General features: G+C 33.9%; 1 protein-coding gene across 1 annotated transcript; it reads right to left on the minus strand.

The window, feature by feature from the left end:
• Positions 1–8,874: 8,874 nt before the first annotated feature.
• LOC127701464 (uncharacterized) lies at positions 8,875–17,116 on the minus strand. The gene is made up of 6 exons (XM_052205331.1): positions 16,868–17,116; positions 16,345–16,609; positions 14,669–14,859; positions 13,448–13,540; positions 13,098–13,211; positions 8,875–9,139 (listed from the first exon to the last, which is right to left on the minus strand). The coding sequence occupies exons 1-6, from the start codon at positions 17,113–17,115 to the stop codon at positions 8,998–9,000; spliced, it is 1,053 nt and encodes a 350-aa protein (XP_052061291.1). The 5' UTR covers position 17,116; the 3' UTR covers positions 8,875–8,997.
• Positions 17,117–22,582: the final 5,466 nt, after the last annotated feature.

The following is a 22,582-nucleotide window of genomic DNA, read 5'->3' on the forward strand; positions in this document are numbered from 1 at the left end:
TTTATTGGTTTTCAAATTCTGTGCTGCCATTTGATTTTGATTATATTAAAATAGGAAAAAAATGTACTAAACTTTCAAATTTCCAGGTATTTAAAAGTAAAGAGGTAGGACCAATTTCCCCTGATTTAATTTCACACCAGTGCCATTTTCAAAAAGTCTGTCAACTTTACTTAAAATTCACAGTATACAGTTCCTATGTGTACTTTGAGGTTTTAACAATATTATGGCCTTCTCAATAGTACAACAATTTGCCAATGCTTGAAGATAGCCCAAAACTGCAATTATGACAGATATAGGCAAATTTTGAGTTTTTATCCCAAAAATGTTTAAGAAGGACATTGTTAATCAAAACCAAATTTTGTATATTATATTTTACTTTCACTATCATTTCAGTATGAACTAACTATCCCCCTTAGCCATGCGTGCATGGCTAACCCTATTTAGTTGGGTTAGTTTTCATCATAAATTTCTCATCAATTTTCCAGAATTCAAAATTATTCCAGATTCAAATAATTCCTTGGGTGTGTTTTTTGTTGTTCGGTAGTGAGCCAGAAGAGGTCCATTTCTATTTTTTTGAATTAGGAAGATCTTCTGGCTCTCTTCCACCTCTTCTTTTTAAATAGGTGGTTTAGACGGCAGAGGCACAAAACAAACATGGCGTCGTTTAGTCTAAATAACATTAATAAATTCATGAATGAAGATATATTAGAATGTGAGCTGTGTTATAAACGTTTTTATGGTATGACAGCCTTAGTAGGACATCTCTGTAGGACGATAAGCTGGATGAATATAAGAACTACACGGACAATAACAGTTAAGGGACAACTATTTGAATTCTAGGGGAGGGATTTTGATTCATTGGTGTTTTACGGTACTTTCAACACTCATGATTGGGCTCAGTAGTAGTCAATTTAAATAAATGAGGAATTAATGAAGAAGGAAAGAGGGCATTATTATTCATTTTAATTTGTCGCTAATCATGCCTATTTTTTAGCTCTAACCAGGCAACCATATTCATATACGAAATCCTCCTGTCCCCCATCCCAACAAATAAATAATTATCAGATGGTTTTCTCTTATTAAACACAAGTTTAAATTGATCATGCTAATTTTTAACGCCCAGTGACAAATATTTCATGCATGTTCAGGAAAACACGAGATAAAAAAATTCGGGTAAATTATATAAAAACGAATTAAAGATGTGATATGATTGCTAATGAGGCAACTATCGTAATATGAAGTGGATGTAAGCAATTATAGGCAACCTTAATGTCTTCAACAATGACGAAACCCGATACTGTAAAGCTGTTTATAAAAGGCCATTAAAAGTGTGAAACAATTCAAACGATAAAACTAACGGCCTAATTATACAAAACAAAACAATTTACAAAATATCAAATATGAGTTGAGACATGAACCAACGACAACCACTAAACTACAGGCTCCTGACTTGGGACAGGTTCATAAAGAATATGGCAGTGTTTTATATAAAAACGAAGATGTGGTATGATTTCCAATGAGACAACTCTTCACAAGAGACCAAATGATACAGAAATTAACAGCCATATGTCACAATAATCAAAGCCCATACCACATAGTGAGCTATAAAAAGCTCCGAAATCACAAATGTAAAACAATTCAATGGTAAAAACTAACGGCCTAACTAATGTACAAAATAAAGTGAACGAAAAACAAATAAGTAACATAGCAACAAACGACAACCACTGACTTACAGGCTCCTGACTTGGGACAGGCACATACATACAGAATGTGGCGGCGTTAAACATGTTAGCGGGATCCCAACCATCCCCTACCTGGGACAGTGATGTAACAGTACAACAACTTGTTTGTGAGCGCTCAATCCTCCCCGAAGCTGAAACAGTAGTGTAGCAGTTCAATATAAGAACAACCTGCGCAAATCAGTTGCAATAAGATTAACTCAAAAGATCGGTACAAGACACACAAAAGATTCCGGCCAACTAACATGAAGACAATAGACTCAAAGCATCGAACTAAGAGTATTTGCAATTACTAGAAGTTTGTTCAAAGCTAGTTGCAACTAGTACTGAAATAAATCTTGTTCTCACAGACTTAAGTATCAATCAGTACACAACCAACTGATTTATTAAATAAAAGTCTAAGAAACGTCTGGTATACGTTGTAGACCCATTGGTGGCCTTCGGCTGTTGTCTGCTCTTTGGTCGGGTTGTTGTGTCTTTAACCTGGGAATAGTATATCTATATATATATGTTCCTGCTTTGACACATTCCCCATTTCCATTCTCAATTTTATTACATATAGATCCATATGTACAATAAAAAAAATTTGAAAAGTGGTAGTCCGAAGGTTTTGACCATCGAAATTTTGCATTAGAAATAATAGTTAGGACCAGAAGATTTTCTTCAAGGACCGCCAGAGAAAAAACGATTTTTTCGAACTTTCTGATATCTTGTTAATCCAGTTCGGTTACTTTTAAAAAAAAATGGAAAGACTAAGATTTCCTTTTTGATCAGTCATAGTCCAGACAAACATTGACGAATTCTTGTGCAGTTTAAAATTATTCTTAAAAATCAAATAGTGGGGGTTAAGCCTGATTTGTTTAGCAAAATTGAGTTAAAGGAAAGCATAAAGAAAATTGTAACGAACAAGAGAACACTTTTACAGTCATGTCTACTGGACGTATCTTAATTTTCTAAAATAAATCGTAAACTTAATTTATGTCATCCAACATAACAAAAACCTGCTATATTCGACGGCAAATTGCATTTTTATTTTATTGATCTTCCATAGAATATCTCCAGAAGAGGTCCAGATTCATTTTTTTGGACTCTTCACCAGAAGACATTCTGGAGATGTACCGAAGAGACCAATAAAACAACCCCCTTGTTTATAAACTGTTGACACAAAAATATGTCTTGCCTTTTCGTAATTTTGGTAGTATAATGACATATTTTTAATCCAAATGGCAATATTTAAACATGTAAACTATGCAAAACATTCATAGTCAATGAACCATGACTAATGTGCAGGACCAATTAACCTCCATGGAAATGAGAAATGCCAATGCTTATAAAACTACACACCAAATACCATTGACTAATTATAAGTGGTGCCCTTTACACTAACCAAAACACAAACTTTAACCTGTAAACAATGTAAAAGTTTCAAAGTCAATGAACCATGATGAGGGGATGAGGCCATATAATCTCCATGGAGAAGAGACTTGCAAATGCTAATGTAACTGCATACCAGAATATCATTGACTTAACATTAGTGGTACCTCTTAAACTGATCTAATCACAAACTTTAACATGTGAACTATGCAAAACATTCAAAATCAATAAACCATGACTGAAGAGGCAGAGCCAAATAATCTTTATGGAAATGAGATGTGCCAATGCTAATACATCTACGTACCAAATACAGTTGCCCTACCACTAGTGGTTCCCCATAAACTGACCTAATCACTAACTAATACATGTATGTAAAGTTTTCGAAAGTTTCAAAGTCAATAGACCATGACTGAGGGAGTAGGGCCAAATGATCTCTATGGAAATGAGATGTGCCAATGCTAACACAACTGCATATCAACTTTATCACAAACTAATACATTGTTGACACAGCCGTCGGAAACAGCATACCTAAGTCTCGCTTTTTGACTCCGTCAAGGCGAGACAATAAAAACATGTTAATTCACAATTTAGTATTAAAATGCCTTTTACAGCAACACTAAGCACTGATTAATGTTTGATTTTTATGGGATTGTATAAAATTGTTCAAATTTTTCTAAATTATATGATATAGACTATATTCAATGTTCAATTTCTAGTAGGATTTGACAACTTTTATATTTCTACCCTGCAAGTGAAACAAATAAAAGGGAAATTGGCCATACCTCTTTTGATATGAAAAGAAAAAAATATACATACTTTGATGACTTATTTACTTTTTAGATATTTTAGTTTCATTTTGTCCTAAAATATTTGAGGAGTAAGATCAGAGGGGGTAACATTGGGGTGCTCATTTCAATGCCACTTTATTGTGTAATTTTTTTACCCCCTATATCCCACATTCCAAAAATGTGTCATCCCCTCATATCATTGATATCAAATTTTTACAACAGTCAAGAAGAGTACTAAAACTTTAGCAACAAAAGAGGGAGTTTCTTCCAAATTTTCTTTAAAATGTTTCATACATTGTAGGCATTCAAGTTATGAAACATAATAAGTTGATAAATTCTAAATCATTTGAGAACATGCAATTATTATTTTTGTTGAAACAGATTTTGACAACTTTTTAAATAAATGCGGAAAATGCACACAGAAAAAAATTAGGACTTATGAATTTTTTTCAGGTTTTAATTGATTAAAAAAGGGGGTCCATGTGCTAGTTTTAGATATATTCCAGGACAACCTCAATTTTATGATAGAATTGATTGTTTACCTTAGCATTGTGACAACATCAAAAGTGAATCCTTGGCAACATCATTACCTGTAAAAAGTGCAAAAACTATCCAATTCTGAGATCTTGCCATGACTGTTGTTTAGGTATGAGCTCAGATCTTGGCATGATTGTTATTAAGATTTGAGCTGAGATCTTGTCATAGCTCGTGTGCAAATTTTCGCATGAAATCACTATGGGATCAAACTGTCGTATCAGTGTACTTAAAACTGAAGAATTTTGCAGTGCTCTCAGTTTCAGGGGCTGAATCAGCCTAAATCTTAAAGTGACAAAAGATGTGCCATAAATACTTGATAATATTCAGGGGCGGATCCAGCCACTTTTAAAAGGGGGGTCAAACTATATGTCCCCATTCAAATGCATTGATCGTCAAAAAAAGGGGGTTCCAACCCCGGACCACCCCCTAAAAAAGACCAATTTATCATCATCATCTTGTCTGAACCTTAACACAGTGCCCGACTATATTGTGACGTTATAATAGACCATATACGTTCTACACAATAAACAAGTTTCGTGTGTAGAAGCCATAAATGTCCCTATCTTAAAATTAACCCTAATTTTTAACCATAACGTAAACTAACCCCTATTACTCTGATCACAGGGACCCATAAAAGAAAGAAAAGCCGAACCATTCTGATTTGATATAGCATTATAAACTTAGTATTGAAATTATGCACTTATTCGATTTTGCCTTCCAGCTGATTCTAGACCCACTGGTATATGTTGTGTTATCGAAATGCACGCCTGGCATACAACTTTACTGATAAACATGGTTTTATTCGTTAGAAAGGCAATCACATAGATGGCCCTTTTGATTAATTTACCGTATAGTCTACAATTGTATCAAAATGCACACTACATGGCAGCCATATTTGATTGTGGTCTATTTTGAAAATTGAAAAAAATGATCGGCCGTATTTTGATAAAGTCACGAGTAGTCCGTGTTATAAGGTAACTTGTTGGTGATTGAATAATACTTCGTCCAAAAATCAGTTCCCAATAGAAAATCTCCAAGGTGTATATCCATGGTAGTTTCCAGGCTCATTCAAATCAAAGACTGCTCCGACATTGTTCTCGTCTACTTTTTCTAGTGTAGTCAGTCTGCGAGCCACTCGGAACATAAACTGTAAATCGTCAGGTATATTTATATAATGACAACACACAAGTCGCAACTTCTTTATGTGAGTGAACACATCCTTGTTCTTCCGAAGAAAAGTTATTATTTCACCACATTCCGAAATGACCAAATCCTTTTCTACTTTGCATTTCCATTCTACAGAATTACTCAGATGGCAATGTGGGTAACAAGGGTCTTCAAACGTTTCTCTCTTTATCGAAGTAAAAATACTATCGTATTTGTGAGCAATAAGTTCCTGCTTTAGTGGCGCACCATTTCTGTCGTATAGTAATATCGTCAAGGACACAACATTTTCCAGAACTAAGTTATTCCGTAACTTCCAGACTATTTTGTTTACATTACTCTTTGGGTTTTCCGTCTCCTTAGCAACGTAACCACACACAAATGCTATAGAAACACCAGTACCTATCTCAGCACTAGTATCACATGGTGACAAGTGCACAAAACTTCCATTCATCATTTTTGAAAATGTTTTACAGTGTTTCGTTCAAAGTTTGTTTTCCGTACAATGTCAAGACGTCGAAACTACGTCATAGATCTACAATCATAGCAGGGTTGGAATAGTAAGCAAGTCATGTACGACACAACTATTATATAGAACTATTTTCTTTCTTTGTCTATTGTCGTTACATCAACGATTGACATGTTGTTACTTGATATTTTTCTTAAGAGTGATCCATCTTTTTGAATTCTTGAAATCTTACATGTTAAAAGTATCACGATGATATACATTTGTCGAAGATAACAAAAATCTCTTACCTAAAACCCCAATAAAATATCTTTTATATGCAAGTATGGCCAGCAAAGATAAATATCATAAGACGATTGCCAACATCACTGTTTGTGTCTCGCTTGCGACGAAAGTTGCATAATGCGAGACATATGGATGCTTATCCGGTGTCAACGAAGGCGTAAACGCATATATAACATTTCCTGGATCCGATCTCAAGGTTAAATTTCTTGATAAGGTCCATTTTCATGATCAGATACTATAAACAGTAGGTCAACTATATTCAGTGTAAAATGATTGTAAAGTGTACATGTCAGTCTAGCAGGTTTCATCTGACCTTGGCATTATTTTCATGGTTTATTGATCAATAATATTGTTGTTTTTATGCCCCCGCAGTAGCGGTGGGGGCATTAAGTTTTACCCTTGTCCGTCTGTACGTACGTCCCAAAATTGGTTTCCGTTCTCTAACTTGAGTTTGCCTCAACCAAATGTTATTAAACTCATACACAATGCTTATTACCATAAAACACAGATCAAGTTTGAATTTTGATGGCGTCACTTTAATCGTTCAAGAGTTATGCCCCTTTATAAATGGAAAAATTGCAAAATTTTTAGTTTCCGTTCTCTAACTTAAGATTGCCTCAACCAAATGTTATGAAACTTATACGGAATAACTTAGTTCTAGAAAATGTTGTGTCCTTGACGATATTACTATACGACAGAAATGGTGCGCCACTAAAGCAGGAACTTAAGTATACACAGTGCTTATTACCACAAAACACAGATCAAGTTTGAAATTTGGTGGCGTCACTTTGATCTTTCTAGAGTTATGCCCCTTTACAAAAGGAAAAATTGCAAATTTTTTAGTTTCCGTTCTCTTACTTAAGTTTTTCCTCAACCAAATGTTATGAAACGTATACACAATGCTTATTACCACAAAACACAGATCAAGTTTGAATTTTGGTGGCGTCACTTTAACCGTTCTAGAGTTATGCCCCTTTATAAATGGAAAAATTGAAAAAACATCTCCCTCTCAGATATGTGTTATTTAATTTATTATACTGAATGTTCTGTTATTACTGTCGATTTAATTTCAAATTCAAAGTAATAAACTATGACGTCTTGTACATAACAACCATCCGTATTAAATAAAGCGCACACTTGATCAAGCGTCTCCGTGAAGGGTAATAGAGTATTTGCCATAGGATAGAGTCGTATTTAATAAAGCGCACACTTGATCAAGCGTCTCCGTGAAGGGTAATAGAGTATTTACCATAGAATAGAGTAAATTAACACCCTCGTATAAGCCAATCAAAATATTGCATTTTTACGTGAAGTATAATAATATATAAATAACACATATATATAGCTGAGAGGGTGATAGAGCAGATTGTTACCCCGAGAAAACATTGTCAACTGAGGCGAAGCCAAGGTTGACAATGTCTTTTCGAGGGGTAACAATGTGGTCTATCACCCTCTCAGATATGTGTTATTTAATTTATTATACTGAGTGTTCTGTTATTTCTGCCGATTAAATTGCAAATTCAAAGTAATAAACTATGACGTCTTGTACTGAAAGCAATAGCTTACTAATGTTTGATGTATGGCATTAATGACTATAAGGTGTACATGTTCATAATTCTGAAAGGGTTCATCAGCCTTTTACTCCATTTACATGGATCATTGATAATGTTAAGTTTCTGCGCCACTTGTAGTAAAACCTTTATCTTAAGGACTCTCAACTTAAATTCCATCATGACCAGTCCAGTAAAGCATTTGAGCGTGTGCACTCTTATTATTTATATATATATAATTTAATTTTGGATGTAACGTGTCTTCTGATTGGCTGACGTTGTTTTGTTTATCAGCTCAGTCATAGACATAATTTTGTCATGTGACCGTGACGTCATCAACGTTTTTTCATGGTTTACGCCGGTTTAAAATGGAATTTAGAATTAAATTATAAGGAATGACTGTAATATTTTTTCTGTCTATTCGAAATAACATAAAAAATGTGGTGCACACTTAAAAATAACCCGCTACGCGCGTTATTCAGTGTGCACCACATTTTTTATGTTATTTCTTCATAGACAGAAAAAATATTACAGTCATTCCTTAAATATCTCCATATGAACACGTTACTGTTTGATATGAGTGTGGTTTTTATACGCCCGTCGAAGACGGAACGTATTATGGTAAACCAATGCAATACCGTCCACCAGTCCGTCTGTCCGTCAACACTTCCTACAATAACTCAAGTTCGCTTCAACCAATTCTCATACAACTTTAACACAATATTAGAATTGACGGAATACTTTGGGAAGAAAGCTTCCTTCAATTTTTTAATTTTTGGCTTTGTCATTCCAGAGTCACGGAACTTTGACCCTTAGATTTAAGGCAATATTTCACAAATAATTTAAAATTTAGACCAGGTAAATTTTGCAGGGGCTGATACCTGATTCTTAAACGTACAAAAACTATGTTTTAAATGAGAGAACAAAAACAATAACAAAATTAACTAAAAAGTTAATACATAGACAATAAGTCAATATAAAAATTTAATGAAGTTCAACGTAACACGATATACACTGGGAAACTTTGTCATTGAATGGAAATGTTCTTCTGTATTATTACTTCATTTTGTTTTAAACACTGCCATTCTATAAAATCATGGCGTGTATGATTTCATTAACACTGGTTCACACGTGACTTTGTTGAATGGATTGAACGGATAAGTAAGTGTAACAGTCTTAGACATTGGTCCTTTCCTCGCAAAATTTTGTGGTCTATACTCTTTATCTGGCAATTCCCTGAAAGAAAATAGATTATATATATAATTTATATATATACCCGGAGATGTCTTTTTTCTCGTCATCAAGTTGATACTTCTTTAACACAACAAAACAACTTATTGTTTGTATACATAGGCAAAATATCTCGCCGCGATATAAACTTTTTGTGCTGAGGATGAGTTAAGTAAATACCAACCAATCAATCAATCAATCATATGCACAATATTTAAATGTAACAGTTTAAATTATTGATGCTGCTTTGTGTTTTTTCTTCTTTTATAAGGGGGTTGAGGTGGTGTTATTTGGAAGGAGGGAATCGGCATGATTTTGATATTGAGCTTTTTTATGGAACACCATCGCGTGTTTGGTAACCAAGCCGATTTTGTATTATTGCTTGCAAAGCGAGACTGGAATATTGGTTTTCGAGTTTTCGAGCGGCAACAACATAAGTCTAGAAATTATGTGGTTTGAGTTGAAAACAAAATTGCACGTGATATTGATAAACATTACTTATCGATCTGAGCGCTTTTCACCGTCCAATTTTTGGTCGCTATACGATATGATGTTGAAAAGGGCATTAGACGAAACTAATCATATTATTTGTTTGGGTGATCTAAATAAAAATTTTCTTCTCAACCTACCTAACTGTATCAGTGATATACTAAGTATAAATGGTCTATTTAATACAATTAACGACGCTACTCATTTTGATTCACGAACTGGTTCGTTGTCCTTATTAGACCCAATATTAATAACTGATTCCGTTCAATTTATTGACTCGGGTATTATACCTATCAATAGAGACATAAGTGATCATGAAGGTACTTACATAACAGTCAGAAGCGGGTTCAGTAACTCGAAGAGTTTCAAACGTACAATATGGGACTATAAAAGGGGGGATTATAATTTAATGAAACAGATGGTTTCAGAGGTCGAATGGAATAAATTACTGGATAATGATATTAACATCCATGAATCTTGCAATATATTTACGCACGAATTTTTAAAAGTGACTGAATTTTGCATTCCGAAAAAAGAAGTTATTATTCGATCTAATGATAAAATCTGGTTTAATTCAAATCTCCGTAAAGAAATAAGAAAACGAGACAGGTTTCGGAAAATATTTTCAAAAAATAAAAGCACTACAAACGAAAAGAAATTTAAAAACCAAAGGAATCGAGTGAATAATTTGAAGAAACAAATTAAACAAAACTTTTACGAAAATATTAATGAAAACTTAAATGAACTCAAGCAAACAAATAGTAGAGTATATTGGAAAATCATAAACTCCTTATTAAAAGAAGACAGATCTTCAAATGATATTCCACCGATGCAAAACCCAAGTAATAATTTTGAATTTTCTTATGATGCAAAAGAAAAAGTTGATATTCTAAATAGATATTTTTGTTCAATAGCTAGTCTAGATGAAGAAAACAAAAATTTGCCTGACTTCGATGATAGAGGTATTAACGTTTTGTCAGAAATTACTGTAACTTTAGAAGACGTTAAAGATATTATTTCTACTTTAGATCCAAATAAAGCTGTTGGTCCAGACAAAATCAGTAATAGAATGCTTATAACAGTAAAAAATGAAATTGCACTTCCCTTATGTATTCTTTTTAATAAATCGCTCTCTCAAAATATATTTCCTAAAGATTGGAAATTGGCATATGTTATTCCTTTATTTAAAAATGGAGATAAGTCAATGCCGTCTAATTATAGACCGGTATCACTTCTTTCTTGCGTGAGCAAGGTACTGGAAAAAATAATATATAAACATATGTTCAATCATTTAGTTTCTAATAAACTTTTGTATGAATTTCAGTCTGGTTTCATACCCGGCTGCTCTACTTTTCATCAACTAATTGAGATGTACCATTCTATCGTGTATGCTTTAGACAATAAATTTTATACAAGTTTAACTTTTGCTGATGTAAGCAAGGCATTCGATCGAGTTTGGATAAGGGGCCTACTTCACAAGTTAGAAAGATATGGTATAAAAGGCAATCTGTTAATATGGCTTGAAAGTTACTTAACAAATAGAACTCAGAGGGTAGTATTAAAAGAGGCGACTTCCGAATTAGGTAATCTTAAAGCTGGTGTTCCACAGGGTTCGGTACTGGGTCCTCTTTTATTTCTAATATTCATTAATGACATTGCAGATGATATGATTGGATTAAGTAGAATGTTTGCAGACGATACATCTATTGGACATACCGCTCCAGATGAAACTACTCTTCAATCTATGATAAATATCGATCTACAAAATATTAATTCCTGGGCAAATGATTGGCTAGTTAAATTCAATCCCAATAAAACTAATATCATGTTGTTTAGTAACAAAAATTCAAAAAATAACTTGATTTTTGATTTTGGCGGAGTTCAGGTAGATACAGTTATTAGTCACAAACATTTAGGTATATTTTTTAGCAGTGACTGTAAGTGGACCAAGCATATTGATTCTTTAATAGAAAAGGTATCAAAAAAATTAAATGTTCTTAGACGTTTGAAATTCCGACTAAAAAGGGAATATTTAGAAAAAATATATTTAACTTTTATAAGGCCCGTTCTAGAATATTCTTCTGAAGTTTGGGATAATTGCGGACAGTTAAATTCTGAAAGATTAGAAAAATTACAACTGGAAGCAGCACGTATTGTCACTGGTTTAACAAGCTATGCTAGCACTCAATCCCTTTATTTAGAGACGGGATGGGAGAAGTTAAAAATTAGACGGGAAGTTAAGAAATTAACTTTATTTTACAAAATTATGAATGAGGACGCTCCAGAATACTTATTAGATTTAATACCCCCTTCAGTTGCAGAAACAAACAATTATAATCTACGAAACAGTCAAAATATATACCAAACCTCTAGCAGACTGTCCCTTTATCAAGAATCATTCATTCCATCTAGTATTAAACTGTGGAATTCGCTCGATTTAAGCATTAGAAATGAACTGTCTTTAAATATGTTTAAATTAAAAATTAAACAGAAATATTATAAAAACAAATCACCCCCTACATATTTCACTATTGGCGATAGATATTTAAATGTTTTGCACGCAAGATTAAGAAACAAATGCAGTGCCCTTAACATGGATCTGTATCACGCAAATATTAAACCTAACGCAATGTGTCAATGTGGTTATTTATATGAAAATGCTCAACATTATTTCCTTTCATGTAAAAATTATACAGCTCAAAGGAATATCTTATTTTTGGAACTTAGAAAAGAAAATATACCTACTGACTTGGAAACTTTAATGTACGGTAATGATATGTTTAATATTAATATAAACACGCTAATTTTTACAAAAGTGCAGAATTATATCAAAGACACCAATCGCTTTTCATAGTGTATAGACATTATGGTTAAATATATAACAATAATAATGTAATTACTTTTGTTGACTTCGAATGAAATTGTTCATTTTTTTTCCAAAGACATGGATCATCAATTTGATTTTATATATAAAATCCTATCAGTTGACAACAACAATTTAATTTAATTGCTTTAAAATAATAACTTACCTTTTGAGTGAATATTTATATTCCAAATCTAAAACAACCTACTAGGTCTATCATATAAATTTACGGTCAACTCGACTTTTAGAAATCGATGAGCCATGTCGTTTAAATTCTTGTTAATTTCATGTCTCCATATTAATATTGTTTATGATGTTATTATTATGTATTTTATTTTGTTCGGTTATTTATTATTTGTATGTAATGGAGAAGACGTTCTAAGTTGCAAAACTTGTGTCTAATCCTATTGTCAATGTTTTTGGACAATAAAATATGTTTAAACTTTAACAACATAAGCAACTATACAAACATCTTTATATATATATATCTTATTCCCACTTTCTCCCAAGTTAACCAGAGGTTGTCATGATGAGAACCATCCAATTACTGTGCAAGTGACGATAATCCACTTATTCTATTTCATAGTTTCTATATTATAAGTAGATACGAACCTGTACGAAGACTTCATGACACTGGTCATATGTGGTCGCTCTGGTTCCCGTTCCATTTCTATTTTAGGTGGTTGTCGAGGAATAAAGCCAGCATATCCAGGACATTGACGCACGCTGTAATTTACAAGATTGTTCATCTTCACTGTAGGGAATCCATATTTAGTTTCTTTATGAGGTAGATACAAGTTTATCGACTGGTTAATTAGATGACTGAATAACTTTAATGTGCTTCGATCCTTTCACAATTTTTGAACATCTGAACCCTTTACTGTTGATTTAATTGATAGTTTCGTGTGCAATTGTGGACATATGTAACAAAGTGTTTAGGTTGTGTCATTTCAAATACTTACTAGATTTTGTGAATTTTGTTATCTTCTACAAGCTTTCTAATTTTAGGAGAATTTATTCTTGGTCTTTTCTCTGTAAGTTTTCCTTCATTTATCCTACAATAATATGATTAATCATGGATCGCGCCTCACATCGAAATAAACCATAACTCTTGGATACTTTATGTCGTTCGCTTGCTGTCTCATTGACGACCCTTCGTTTATTTATATGAAGCCTTTGAGTAATTATGTTGAAAAATAAAAAAATTATATTAGAAATCTAAATATATCACTAACCTGGAATACATGTTAAATTTCCCCTAAAATCAAAATATAAACACGCGTAAATTATATCTTTAAGTATTTGATCGACTTCTCTTCTATTGACGAGGTCAACAGTTAAATGTACAGCTTTTAATAGCATAACACGACCTGTACTTCTTTAATCTCAAACCTTAAATACTACAATCTGTATTAATTATGATTAAATTTTAAAATGATTATTTTATGTGTTATATCTTGATTCGAGTTTTGGAAAGCACCCAGCAAGGGTCAAAAGACAAAATGCAAAAGGTGCGTTACAGTTATAGTAAACGTCCATCATTCATTCCTGCAATAAAAAGTTTCAAAATATGTTATTTAGTAATAAGACATTTGTTCTTTGGAAATTGTAAAACTTAAGAAAAAAAAAGAAAAAAAGAACTTAGATTGGTGGTTGTTTAATAGATTACTCTGGTATCGAAAAGGAAATAGCTTACAGAACAATGATTTCTACCATGTATAATAGATAACGCACCGATTCTGAATTCTGTTGACTTATGATTTCCGAATAGCAACAAAAAGCTTTTAATTATACTTTTCTTAGTTAAAAAAATCAGTGGAATATTTGTATGCAACGAACTTTATTAAAACAGTCTATGGGCTAGAGGTATAGGGGGAGGGTTGAGATCTCACAAAACATGTTTAACCCCGCTGCATTTTTGCGCCTGTCCGGAACCTCTGGCCTTTGTTAGTCTTGTTTGTTCTTTTAAATTTTGGTTCATTTATATGTTTCGGAGTTTAGTGTGACATCCATTTTCGCTGAACTAGTATACATTTTTGTTTAGGGGCCAGCTGAAGCCCGCCTTCGGGTGCGGGATTTTCTCGCTATGTTGAAGACCCATTGGTGGCCTTGGGCTGTTTTTCTGCTCTTTGTTCGGGTTATCTATTTGACACATCCATCGTTTCCATTCTCAATTTTATTACCTTTTCAATAAGATTCTTTCTGGCATACCAATTGACTTCTCCTTGAGATCTTCATGAAACACACAACCTCTAAGTTGTATCCTGTCCCACAACACAGCATTTTGCCAATCTTCGACTGAAGACTCGTATCGTTGTCCACTGAGACGTATCATATCTGCCTTCTTCTCTATAACAGATGTAGGCGGTGTAACCTGTACAACAACCATTTGCATTGATTTTGTTCTCTTTTAAAATAACTGAGATATTTAGGACCATTTGTCAACTTGAACTTGTGATAGTGTGAAAATACAGTGAACTGTAGTTGACTGTTTGGAAATATTAATGCAAAAAATATGTTCGTGGGTTGATTTAAAAGAGGACGTACCACTCTCCATCTAAATTTTACAAAAGTCTGACCGAAACCTAATTGCACAAAATGATTATATAGGAGTTTAAAAAGAGGATTAATAACAAGATACCAATAAACAATAAACAAAGAAGACTATTCTGAAATTCACAAAACATTATAAAGAGAACCAAAGTCGGAGCCATGTGAATCCTTTTGATACCGTGCATTGCCAACAGCATGCGCTGCGGAAGGACAATCATTTCTCGATCCCCTAACTATAACCTGCGTGTTGCTCCGATCAAACAGTTATAGAGACATCGCACAAAACGTAAATTGGCTGAGATAAATCTCGTTCTACCCTAACACAGTATCAAATAAATAAACCAAAGATTAAATGTAAATTTACTAAACGAAAGACATTTCCGAAAATTTGAATTGAAGATACAGGCGGTATCATTAACAAGAAACATTACTACACATACAATGCAGTCATTAAAGCAAGAATGTGTCCATAGGACACGGATGCCCCACTCGTACTATCATTTTTTATGTTCATTGAACCATGAAATTGGAGTCAAAACTCTAATTTGGCATTAAAATTAGAAAGATCATATCATAGGGAACATGTGTACTAAGTGTCAAGTTGATTGGACTTCAACTTCATCAAAAACTACCATGACCAAAAACTTTAACCTGAAGCAGGACAGACGGACGGACGGACAAACGGACGGAGAACGAACGGACGCACAGACCAGAAAACATAATGCCTCTACTACTATCGTAGGTTGGGCATAAAAATATCACAAAACCATTGTGTCCTGAAATAGGAGGCGAGTGAGCCTAGAATAAAGTTCTAGATTTATAACTACATGTACTAGTAATTGATGAGCAGCCTAAAATGTGCCGAGGAAATCAGAAGTATTTTTTCTTTATTTATTGAAAGTCATTTAGTTAGAACTTTGTTCCTCTCCTTATGGTAAATATTAATTGAATAATCTGTAATATATCTGAGGCCCCTTATGGGAGTGTCCATGTAATCACATAATCACAATTTTTTTGCCAATATAATCATATAATCATTAATTATTTTTTTAAACAATATAATCAAATAATCAAAAATACAGTCCTAGATTATCAAATAATCAAATAATCATGAAATATTTGGTCTGATAATAAAATAATCACTATAAAACGGCCAAGTAATCACATAATCAAAAACCCCATGAGGAGGCTCGTATCTCAGAACTACCCTTTACATACTAAATATTTTAACATTTGACATTTAATTTAATTCTATTTATTAGAGCTGATGTTTTTGGTTGCTAAAACAGATCTTTAATATACTTACTTTCATGACTGGTAGACACGCTTCACCATTAGCTTGTTTGGTGGCAGACGTCCATTGATATTTGTGAACCAATGAATTAACCAGATTGGAATCCATATGACCAAACTTTGTTTGAAAAAGACTTGCTTTCTTCGAACCAGCTGATTGTAACTTCTCAGCGCGACTTTTTCTGCCATTATGTTTTGTTTTGTCAGAGCTTTTTGGTCTGACTATAGATATGTCCTGTGGTGTAGGAGTTTGTGTTATAGTTTTCGGTTCTAGATATCTACAAAACAATAAAAGTTATTCGTTGATATGACAGTATATCTGCAAATGAATCAGCATATCTCTAAATTAGTTGTATTATGATAAAAAATATAACGGGTTTCGTTTATCACACATGAAATGTTTTCAGTTTATGAATTGCGGCTCTTTTAAATAGTCAAACACACATTAGGTGCTTTTTGTCTTAAAAAAAAAGAGTGAGGCGAACAGTTACCCAACAATTTATTTAAAAGAAAGCCGGATGCTTCAGAATCCTTACTGTTGTGTATTTGAACCCTTCGTCCCTAATCCCAGAGCTGGCCCTGGATCCTCCTGAATAATTCTATGTGGTGTAATTGGCTCTATAGGAAACTGTCTCGGTGGTTGTTGTCTGGCATACCGATGGACGATAGACTTAACCTGGTAGTACTTAATTGGCGGCAGAATTTTTTTGTCGCCTCTATAACAAAATCTGTACGTTGATGTCGGAATTTGATGAATAGTTTCGACCACCGTTGACTCCGCCATCGTACTACTATCCGACGTTCCTAAGGTGTATTATGACGTTTTCTAACTGACTATTACTATCAGTATAAAAACACTGCTGAAAATTTAATATCTGATTAAAGATAACTGTACTTTTTTCACCTCGTTCCCAAAGAAAGATGTTTAACCGGTCGACTGCAAATCCGCAATTTTCGTGGTTTGATAAAACATGTGTCCATCAACCAGACAGCTGAAACTATTGGCGAAATCCCGCCTCAGTATTAGTTACTGTTGTGCACCATATTTTAAAACAAAATTATAATCAGATGAAGAGCATTTTTATGATCTTATATTGCATTTAATGCTCATGTTATTTAAATTACTCATAAAGATAAAAGAAACTTTATTAAGATATCTCGTTTAGATTGTATTTAAACAGAACTGCATGTACCGATCACCAATGACACCATGTGTTTTATGTAGTTTTTGTATAGCGTAATTTCACTAAATCTTAGATAATTATTTTCGAAATCTTTCACTTTTATTACAAGAGATTAGCTGAACAAATATTTAAGGTTTATTTCATTTGAAAGATAAATAAGTATGACAGTTGTACTATCTACAATTCTACATACCGAGTTATTTATGAACAATCTATAATAACAAAGGAACGAATTTGTCGAATTTTCAAGAAAAAGCTCAAATTGAAAGAGATAAGAGTTTAGATTGTGCATGTTGTTCTCGCATTAACATATAAACTAGTACAGGCATAAACCTTTCTTGCGGTTATTTGCTAGTGCATTTTGTATGCATTTTTTAAAATTAAATTATCCTAACAGTAGAATTTTCCAGTATTCGCTTGACGTCACAAATATTCATACTATAGGTACTATCTTGTAAATACGAATCTATTTGTGTTTTACCGTTGTTTATTCTGCAAACTATTCCAATCTTGATCCTTTTGTATCCATAATTACTAACAATTAACAAATGCTGGTGTTTTTCGATACATAATACTATTATACTTCCATTGTGTTCCAAGCTTATATTACCTAACATCTTCAATGATTGTTTTTTGGTTTTTGCTCGATGTTCAGTCGCAAATAGTTCATGCATACTCAAAGTGAATTGATCAGAATGAAGGACCAAACAATTCTTTATGACAGAAAAAAAACAGGACCAAAACTGCAAACCAACTTAGTAACTGGAAAGGATACAAGGACTAACTTTGTATCATGAGAAGGATGACACATTAACGTTGTAACAGAAGGATACCAAGCTCATTTGCAACAGGAGAGGAAAACCAGCTCATTTGTGACAAGAGAGGGATGCAAAGCATACTTTGTAACAGGAGAGGGGTGCCAAGCGAACTTTGTAACAGGAGAGGGATACCAAGCTAACTTTGTAACAGGAGAGGGATACCAAGCTAACTTTGTAACAGGAGAGGGATGTCAAGCTAACTTTGTAACAGGAGAGGGATGCCAAGCTAACTTTGTAACAGGAGAGGGATATCAAGCAAACTTTGTAACAGTAGAGGGATACCAAGCAAACTTTATAACAGGAGAGGGATACCAAGCGAACTTTGTAACAGGAGAGGGATGCCAAGCATACTTTGAAACTGGAGAGGGATTCCAAGCATACTTTGTAACAGGAGAGGGATGCCAAGCTAACTTTGTTACAGGTGAGGGATGCCAAGCTAACTTTGTATCAGGAGAGGGATACCAAGCAAACTTTGTTACAGGAGAGGGATGCCAAGCTAACTTTGTTACAGGTGAGGGATTCCAAGCATACTTTGTAACAGGAGAGGGATGCCAAGCTAACGTTGTTACATTGTTACAGGAGAGGGTTACCAAGCTAACTTTTTTACAATATAGGTATGTCAAGTATGCATACTTTGTATCAGGAGAGGGATGCCAAGCTACGTTACTTACAGGTGAGGGATTCCAAGCATACTTTGTAACAGGAGAGGGATTCCAAGCATACTTTGTAATAGGAGAGGGTTACCAAGCTAACTTCGTTCAATATAGGTATGTCAAGCATGCATACTTTGTATCAGGAGAGGAATGCCAAGCATACTTTGTAACAGGAGAGGGATGCCAAGCGAACTTTGTTACATTTTTACAGGAGAGGGTTACCAAGCTACTTTGTTACAATATAGGTATGTCAAGCATGCATTTTTTGTATCAGGAGAGGGATGCCAAGCTAACTTTGTTACGGGTGAGGGATGTCAAGCTAACTTTGTTACAGGTGAGGGATGCCAAGCAGGCATACTTTATAACAGGAGAGGGATATCAAGCTAACTTTGTAACAGGAGAGGGATATCAAGCTAACTTTGTAACAGGAGAGGGATATCAAGCTAACTTTGTAACAGGAGAGGGATGCCAAGCTAACTTTGTTACAGGTGAGGGATGTCAAGCATGCATACTTTATAACAGGAGAGGGATGCCAAGCAGACTTTGTAACGGGAGAGGATGTCTAACTCACTTTGTAACAGATGAGGGATACCAATCGAATTTTGTAACAGCTAGGAGAAGGATGACTCACTTTGTAACAGGAGAGGGATGCCAAGAGAACTTTGTAACAAGAAGGGGATGCCAAGCCTATGTAAATTTGCAACTGGCTTACTTTAAAACAGGCAAGTGATTTGAAATTTCAGGGACCAAATAAAGTGTATCATTCCTCTTTCTTTGTAGATAAAAAAAAGTGTGGAAGATGGAAAAATGTATGAATAAACAAATGCATATACGATACACACATGATAATCATTGTATACCTTCCTAAATAAGCAAGGCTCAACAAACTAAAAGGCAGGTTTAGCAAATTCGGTTAATCAGGATTAAGGGCAAGGATAGTCGGACTGCCACTGAATAAGGCAGAAATTTTGCCTTGAAATAGATCACCTACAGATCCCTCGAAGAGATCTTGCAAGGGTTCTAGTACAGGAAGAGAGTATGACACTCTTCCAACATGTGGAATCAGATTCAATGTCCCCCAACCAGATGTAGCTGCTAAATTATACACCCCACAGAACAAAAACAGACATGATTAGTCAAAAAGCTAACTTTATAACATAATAGGGATATGAAGCTAATTTTTTGGAAGGATTAAGATTTGAAGCTAAATTCAGAAAACCTACATAGCTAACTTCTCTTTTTGATGCACCTAACAAGCTGACTTCAGCTGTTTTATACCAATCTGCAGATTTACAAACAGAACATTGTCTCCTGTTAAGTTGGAAAAACATAAACTTTTTGTTTTATTTGAAACATTGATAACTACAGTATACATATTTGTTTAGGGGCCAGCTGAAGGACGCCTTCGGTTGCGGGAGTTTCTCGCTGCATTGAAGACCCATTGGTGGCCTTCGGCTGTTGTCTGCTCTATGGTCGGGTTGTTGTCTCTTTGACACATTCCCCATTTCCATTCTCAATTTTATAAGTTAAGCCTACATGATTCTGTAAAACCATCAATGATTTGACTTTCAATTAAAAAAACAGCAGCAAAGTATGTACCAAAAGGTCAATCAGATTATCTTTTACATAAAAATCATACGAGTTATATTTAATATTAGATATATTGAATTCACATGATTAAATAATATGTATTTGGATAAGAGTAAGGGTAACAAACTGTAGGTTAGGCCAACTATCAAAGATTGTATTGTTAAATAAACTGTAATCACAGAGATATGTCTCGCTTTTTGTAATTTTGATTATGCAAATGTTGAAATTAAAATGGCAATACTTAACAAGTTAGGCTAATATTCAAAGTCAATGAACCATGACTGAGGTACATGGATAAACCATCTCCATGTAAATGAGATGCGCCAATGCTAATACAACTGCATACCAAATATCATTGACTTATTATAAGTTGTTCCCTTTAAACAAACCTAAACACAAACATTAACTTGTAAACTATGTAAAAGTTTCAAAGTCAATGAACCATGAAGAGGGGGTGGTGCTATATAATCTCCATGGAAACGATACTTACAAATGCCAATAAATTTGCATACCAAACATCGTTGACTTAACATAAGCAGTTCATCTTAAACTGATCTTATCACAAACTAATACATGTAAACTAAGCAAAAGTTTCAAAGTCAATAGGCCATGACTGAGGGGATGGGGCCAAATATTCTCCATTGAAATGAGATGTGCTAATGCTTACACAACTGAATACCAATTAACATTGGCCTACCACTAATGGTTCCCCTTGAACTGACCTAATCACAAACTAATACATGTTAACTAAGCAAAATTTTCAGTCAATAGAGCATGACTAAGGGATCTGAGCCAAATGATCTCCAAGGAAATGAGATAGGCCAATGCTTATACAACTGTATACCAAATATCATTGACCTACCACTAATGGTTCCCCATAAACTGACCTAATCACAAACTAATACATGTAAAATAAGCAAACGTTTCAAAGTCAATAGACCATGACTGAGGGGGCAGGGCCAAATAATCTCCATGGAAATGAGATGTGCCAATGCTAATACATCTGTATACCAAATATGATTGACCTACAACTTGTGGTTCACCACAAACTAGACCTAACCACAAACTAATACATTGTTGACGCCACCACCATCGCCGACGAAAAAAACAGCATACCTACCAGTATGTCTTGCTTTTTGACTCCGTCAAGCGAGACAAAAAGCAATATCCTTTGTGGGATCTTCAGGAAGCACTTGCCTCATTCTAAACTCCCAAAGGAGCTACAACTGTAGAAGAGTCAATTTGGGTCTGTATACTATGACTTTGAAAAACTTCAACAACATGGTGTCAATAAAACTTCTTGTCATGTGAACTTGTGTGAGAAAGCAAGAAAAGTTTAAAAAAAATTAAATAAATATATAATAATCCATTCTTTACAGACATACTGTTCTTAAATCCCACAAAGCTATTATCGTAATAAGTTATGTGACTGTAAAAATTGGATTGAAGCAAGAGCGCAAGTACTTGATGAGTCACATGACATTGTGGCTGACAAGTTATGCAAACATGCAAAATTACTTGTTAAAACCTTCAGGGTACCCATCAGGAAGCACCTGCCTCTTATTATGTAATAGAGATGTCCATGCTCAGTGAGTATAATAAGAATTCAAATTATTGTCAAACAAAAATTGACTGCAGGGCAGACCTGAAAATTCCTTATCGGTATATGATAGAATTTCATATTATGAAGTTTCACAACAAATATTAAATCCCTTTGGCCCTTTTTTTTTTAAACTGAGGTATCAAATTTAAAAATGTGAATACAAATATATTCTTGTCAATATATTTGCACTGTGTAATAGTTTATTTCTTAGTCGAAAGAAGTTATCCTGAAAAATTATTCGTAACTATTCAAATATAACTGTTATTTCTGTTGAGTGTTTTGTCACTTCAGATTTGTATGTAGTTTTCTAAATCAACTCCAATAGTAATGTTTTAATTGATTAATATGTTTATGAAACATTTCTATATTGTTAAAATACAGAACTACAAAAAAAAGAAGGAAA

The sequence above is a fragment of the Mytilus californianus genome, unplaced genomic scaffold, assembly GCF_021869535.1.
Source record: "Mytilus californianus isolate M0D057914Y unplaced genomic scaffold, xbMytCali1.0.p SCAF_5, whole genome shotgun sequence".
NCBI classification, from domain to species: Eukaryota; Metazoa; Mollusca; class Bivalvia; order Mytilida; family Mytilidae; genus Mytilus; species Mytilus californianus.

Coding starts and splice junctions, on each gene's coding strand:
- LOC127701464 (XM_052205331.1), bottom strand. CDS start 17,115: ATGGCGGAGTCAACGGTGGTCGAAACTATTCATCAAATTCCGACATCA. Junction 14,860..16,344: donor CGTGTCTACCAGTCATGAAA/GTAAGTATATTA, acceptor GTTGTTGTACAG/GTTACACCGCCTACATCTGT. Junction 9,140..13,097: donor GTCATGAAGTCTTCGTACAG/GTTCGTATCTAC, acceptor ATTTTCTTTCAG/GGAATTGCCAGATAAAGAGT.